The sequence below is a fragment of the Colobus angolensis genome, unplaced genomic scaffold (genome assembly GCF_000951035.1).
Source record: "Colobus angolensis palliatus isolate OR3802 unplaced genomic scaffold, Cang.pa_1.0 Scaffold170, whole genome shotgun sequence".
Taxonomy (NCBI): domain Eukaryota; kingdom Metazoa; phylum Chordata; class Mammalia; order Primates; family Cercopithecidae; genus Colobus; species Colobus angolensis.
Genome location: NW_012114822.1, coordinates 3,076,835 through 3,082,774, shown reverse-complemented (window position 1 = coordinate 3,082,774; position 5,940 = coordinate 3,076,835). Strand labels below are relative to the sequence as shown.

General features: G+C 61.8%; 1 protein-coding gene across 8 annotated transcripts in view; it reads left to right on the top strand.

The window, feature by feature from the left end:
• The window catches only part of KCNAB2 (potassium channel, voltage gated subfamily A regulatory beta subunit 2), a 109,456-nt gene extending 103,873 nt beyond the window's left edge, over positions 1–5,583 (top strand). For 6 of the 8 annotated variants that reach the window (XM_011938292.1, XM_011938295.1, XM_011938293.1 and 3 more), the window contains 3 exons: positions 721–841; positions 1,349–1,437; positions 2,905–5,583. In XM_011938292.1, coding sequence (XP_011793682.1) covers positions 721–841; positions 1,349–1,437; positions 2,905–2,994 — 300 coding nt within the window. In that variant the 3' untranslated portion in view covers positions 2,995–5,583. The remainder of the gene's footprint in view (positions 1–720; positions 842–1,348; positions 1,438–2,904) is intronic. The other 2 variants (XM_011938288.1, XM_011938291.1) reach the window with 1 other exon arrangement.
• Positions 5,584–5,940: the final 357 nt, after the last annotated feature.

Genomic DNA, 5,940 nt, shown 5'->3' with positions numbered 1-5,940 from the left:
GCCCCCACCACATCCCCCCACCTCTGCCCCCACCACAGCCCAGCATTCAGAATTCTACCACCACTGAGAACCCTGGGCCTGGGCTCCAGGATGGGAGCTGCAGAGCCACATGGAGGTGACCCTGGGACAGGCGCCCCTCCCTACCACACAACCTCCAAGGGAGTTCTCAGGAGGGTCCCCAAACTGCAGGATCTGGGGAACAAGGAGCAGGCCAGGAAAGTCTGCCCAGCCAGCAGTCTCAGCACTGGGGCCCAGAGCCCTGGCCCCCCACTCCTCCCATCCCACGGCAAGGTTAGGGCACCCCTCCAGGAGGCCCCGCAATCCTCTGCAGGGGATGGCCGGGGGAGAAAGCGCTCCATAGGGCCAGGAGGTTCTTCTGGGCCGCAGGTGGCAGCCAAGACCCCAGGCTGCCAAGTTTCCTGAGAGAAGGAAGGCCAGCACCTCGCCTCCTTGTCCTGACTTGGGGTTGGGCCAGCACCACAGTCTTTGCACTTCAGAGCCTGGACAGGCCCTGCTCATCCACCAGCCCATGCCCGGCCCACTGCCCACTCTCCCCTACCTGAGAGGCCTGGAGCAGGGGCACTGCCCTGGCTTCAAGATGAGAAGAGCCCCTATGAGGAAGAAGGGTCCAGAAGGAATGAGCCCATCGGCCCCTGCACATGGGGGTCCAGGTGACCTGCTCTCATCTGTAGCTGTGCCGCTCCCCTCCCCCGCAACCAGGGCTACCAGTGGCTGAAGGACAAGATCCTGAGTGAGGAGGGCCGGCGCCAGCAAGCCAAGCTGAAGGAGCTGCAGGCCATCGCCGAGCGCCTGGGCTGCACCCTGCCCCAGCTGGCCATAGGTAACAGGGTGGGGTCACCATGGGGCCAGTGTCCCTGGGCAGAACCTACCCCAGCTGGCCGTAGGTAACAGGGCGAGGTTGCCATGAGGCCAGTGTCCCTGGGGAGAGAGGGAAGGGATCCCTGGACATCATCCCCCAGCCAGCCTCAGGTAATAGGGCTCTAAGGGGCATGGTTGGGACCCCATGCCTCTAGGGGGATGTCAGGAGTCCCTGAGGACCTGAGCCATCCCCTCCACCTGCCAGCCATGGGTAATGGGGCTCCGCCTTTCATGGGAAGAGGATGGGGAGTGCTGAGCACTTGGGCCACCTCTCCATCAGGGAGCAGCAGGCTCCCCCATGCCACCTCCAGCCTCCTCTTAGGTAAAGCCCGTGCCCAGCACTGCAGGGCTTCTTAGGCACCCTCAGACCCCCAGACCAAGATGCTGGGTCTCTTGGCCCAGTCAGGTGGAACCATCAGGGGCCCCTGTGGTGGGTGTTTCTCCCTCACCTTGGGTCTCACCCCCACAGCCTGGTGCCTGAGGAATGAGGGAGTCAGCTCCGTGCTCCTGGGGGCCTCTAACGCGGACCAGCTCATGGAGAACATTGGGGCAATACAGGTGAGCGTGAGAGGCCTTGCTGGGCAGAGCGCCCATCCCAGCCCGAGCCCTGTCCCGTGCATCCTCCCAGGCTCGTCCTGCATGCCAGGCTCTGTTCTAGGCGCTCAGGATGCGTCCATGACCCATCAGAGGTCTGCTCCTGGAGAGCTTGCTTTCCAGCAGGAACAGACATGAACACTAACTGCACGAAACAAGGAGGTTAGAATGTGTGTTGGGGCAGGCCGGGCGCGGTGGCTCACGCCTGTAATCCCAGCACTTTGGGAGGCCGAGACGGGCGGATCATGAGGTCAGGAGATCCAGACCATCCTGGCTAACACGGTGAAACCCCGTCTCTACTAAAAATACAAAAAATTAGCCAGGTGTGGTGGCGGGCGCCTGTAGTCCCAGCTACTCAGGAGGCTGAGGCAGGAGAATGGTGTGAACCCAGGAGGCGGAGCTTGCAGTGAGCTGAGATTGTACCACTGCACTCCAGTCTGGGCAACAGAGCGAGACTCCATCTTAAAAAAATAGAAAAAAAAAAATGTGTGTCGGGCTGGATGAGCGCCGTAGGAGAGAAGCCAGAGATAAGGGGAAGGGATTGGGAACTGGGGCCAGGGACGGTGGCGCTGCAGACCCAGGTTCCAGGGGGCCTGTCAGGTGGGCTTGTTGAGAAGGTGGTGCTTGAGCAGTCTTGAAGAGATGCAGAGTAAGCCATACAAATGCCTGTGGGGAGAACCTTCCATCAGCAGGAACAGTTGATGCAAAGGCCCGAGAAGGCCTGGAGCAGAGAGGCAGATCCTGAGAGGGGCAGATCCCGAGAGGCACGGCACACCTCCAAGGACTTCTGAGTGAGATGGGAGCCGTGGCAAAATTGTGGGCAGAGGAGGGCAAGCTACAGCTCAGCCTGGAAAGGGAGCCTGCTCTCCGGCTGCTCCATCGGGGAGGCTTTGGGAAGCAGAAGTCGAAGCAGAGAGCCCTGATGGGAAGTGGCAGCTGCAGGTCTGAGACGGGAGTGGTAGTTGGATCCTGGATGTTTGGGAAGGTGGGGGCCCACGGGACTGGCTGACAAACTGGATGTGGGGGTGAGAAAGCGAGGTGGAAGTCGGGCTCCGGGTGTATCACCCGAAAGGGTAGCAGTGCTGTTAGCTGAGGCAGGCGCAGCTGGAAAGAGCCGTCAGGGACATGGAAGTCCAGTATTTGGCCTGAAGTTTGCTTTTTATGTCACTGCTGCCACCACCCTTCAGGAAGGTTCTAGGGCACCTTGACATTTGAGGGGGAGTGCACAGACCCAGGCATGCTTCCTCTCTGCCCCAGACCTTCTGGAACACAAAAGCAGCGTGGCCTCCATCTGCCTCAGATGGAGCCCAGATGTGATGGGGTAACCCGGGCCTGGCCCGCCGAGCATCTGCAAGAGCCTCACCCCCCTCCTCCCCAGGCCAGGCCCATCTTTTTGGTGGGATTCTGATTCATTCTTGTTCTTGCACGCAGGTCCTTCCAAAACTGTCGTCTTCCATTATCCACGAGATTGATAGTATTTTGGGCAATAAACCCTACAGCAAAAAGGACTACAGATCCTAAGCCGCCCCCGCCCGCCTGCTCGGACAGTTTCCATTCCCTCCTAGTCTCTGTTCGCTCGCTTAAGCTGTTCTGAAGCCAAGTGAAGAGTGTGGTTTGCATCCAAGAGAAAACACCACACTGTGACGTCATCGGGAAATGATCTCCCAGTTGCTGCCAGACACCACCCACTGCTTCGCCGGACAACGTCGAAGTCCGATCTGTGCCGGGGACGGCACTGGTTAGGAAGGACGTTCGAGCAGCCCCACCCAAGCCTGTCGCCTCTGCTCATCCTCCAAGACCACCCAGCTTTCTCCCAGCCACAGCCAAGATTCCCCAAGTCAAGGCCCAAAGATTCCCAAGATTCCCCAAGTCAAGGCCGGGCCAAAGCCTGGGTGGGTTCTTGGGGCAGGCAGGGCTGGCCTCTCCTCTGCTGAGAATCCCTACCCCGTGTAAGGGGAGAGGGAGAAGGGGTCTGGCCCATCGAGGGATCCCTTCTGCCAGGGCCTTGGTCGCTGGGGCAGGGGCTTCCCACTGGGGGTCTTCCTGGGGGTCTTCCTCCACCTCCCACTTTCCAAGGGCTCCAGGAGTCTGGGCCTGACCCGGATTCCTCCCCCATCCTTCTCTGCTCCAGCCTGCCCCACTGGGTCCCGGTGGGGGCCATGCCTACCAAGCTCGAGCTGGCCCTTGACCCCCACCCACCCCCACCCTTGCTGGCAGGGGCAGGGACCCCAGGGGGATCGGCTCTGCAATTTGGGAGCCACAAAAAGTGTAGGGGTGTGATTTCTAGCTCAGCATCCCACCGTCCTCCTACACACCAATGATGAGCCTCACGCCAGTGATGCCCGGAGCACATGGGAGGGGTCCCAGTGGGGCAGGCCCTTCTGTCCGGCCACCTCTGTCCTGGCCCCGGAAGGCCCTATGGTCATGCGCTCCTAGCTGCACCGTGGCTGCTGGCCGCACTGTGGCAGGTGGCAGCAAAGGCCGGCCCTGTGCTCAAGGACGCACTCTTCTTGGCCCCTGCAGACCTTCTCTAAAGCCACCCTCCACCCCAGGCCGCGGTTCTGCACTGAGGTGGTGGGCTGAAGTTTTGCAGAGAGCATGTTTGGACCCTTTCAGTAAGAAAGGGTCCTTGGGGTTTTCTGTGCCCCGGACTGGGGTGCTACACCCCACGGCGGCCCCCACAATGTAGGCAAAGACCTCGGGGAACCTCTCCCTGGAAAGATGGCCCGGGCTTGTTGGCCCCTCCCACTGCCCGCCACCTGGAACAGACTGGGGAGAGGGGAGAGAGGGCAGGCCAGGCCAGAGTGACACCCCTGTGCAGCTTGGGCCGGAGGGCTGGGGATGCCAGGAAACCCGCAGGTGTGGGGGTGCCACCTACAGGCCCAGGCCTGTGTCCCGAGCAGTACCCAGGCTTTGCTGACCGCACAGGGCAGGGTTCCACCTAAGCCACGCCCACCCCTCGCCAGCTAGCTCCATAGGGAAGCCTGTGTCTGCTGCCCCCAAGGCGCACCCTCAGCGCGAGCACCTCTTCCCACTTTGCCCTTGGAGGAGCCACTATTCCAGAAGCCTCCACCCTGCTGTCCGGCAGGAGCCTGCTGTCCGGTCCCAGACGGGCCAAGGCCTGGGGAACGTGTGTAAGTCAGAAAGGCCAGCAGGGAGAGGCTGGGTGAGGCAAGGAGGGGGGTGCAGCTTCTGCTATTCCTAGCCCACCTTCATGCTGCCCCAGCGCCTGGAACCCCTGCCCCTCCTCGTAGGGGGACTCCACGCCGTCCTGCTGCCCACTTCACCAGAAGCAGCCCTGTGAGTCCCTTCCCAACGGAGGTCCCAGCCTATGGCCCCGGGCCCAGGTGGGGGTCACCCGCTTCCTTCCAGGACACGGTCCTGCAGTGGCCAGTGGTGCCAGAGGGCAGGTGGCCCACCTTCGCCATCAGGGAGGGTGGCTGGCCCCATCCCTACTGCCACCCCAGCCCCACCCACTGTTGGAAGAGGGACCAGCACGTGAGGTGGTGCCCGGGGTGGGCACTGCTGCTTACAGCAAGCCACACCTGGGGCAGCTGAGCCCACAAAGGCTGTGGGTTTGCCAGAGGCCAGGCCCCTGGTGAGGCCCCAGACCCCAGTGCCAGGATGCACGCAGCCTCTGGCACAGCTCTTCCCACAACCTGGTTCCTGGATGTCCTGTTTGCTCCACACCCATCTATAGCGAGGATGTGAGGGTTCTGCCTCCTGGGGCCAGGCCCCCCCTCGGGGGGTGTTAGGTGGGACCATCTGAGAAAGAACAGAAGACCAAGGGCAGTCGGGGTCTAGAAGGGAGGGCGCTGGCCCTGCTGGGTGCTGCGGAGCCCCCACCGTTTCCCACTCAGCCTTGCGGTCCCGAGGAGTGACGGGCTTCCTCCCATCTTCTGTCCTTGTCCGGTCATGTAAATAATGTGCTTTTTCCCTCCCCGCCCCCCGTCTTTTTTTTTTAAAACCGACCGTGGTTCCTCAGCTAACTGCATTCCCTACCTAGGCAGAGACTGTCCTATGCCTCGAGCTTCCAAACGAGACTCAGATCACGACACAGCCACCGTATTTATGGAATGACAAAATAAAGCCCACACCCATCGGTCTCTGCGTCTTTGTGCTCCTCTCATTTCCTCAGGGTCAGGGCTGGGTCAGGGCCACATGGGAGGGGAGGAAAAGGCTGCCAGCAGCAGGGGCTGGGGCCTCCCCCAAACCGAGCCTGCAGCCAAAGGCAGGTGGGTTGGAAAGGGCCTGTGGGGAGAGAGAGATCGGGGACAGGGACTGGGGACAAGGTGGTCAGAAGACCTCCCCCCCGCCCCGTCTCTCCCATGGGATTCAGCCCAGGGGCCCAGCGCCTCCCCTGCCGCTCCCAACACACACATTCGCTTTCCCCGACTCTGAGGGCCCAAAGCTGCTTGCTGGGCAGCTGCTGTCCTCTGGGGACCTGGCTGGCTGCTGCTCTCACAA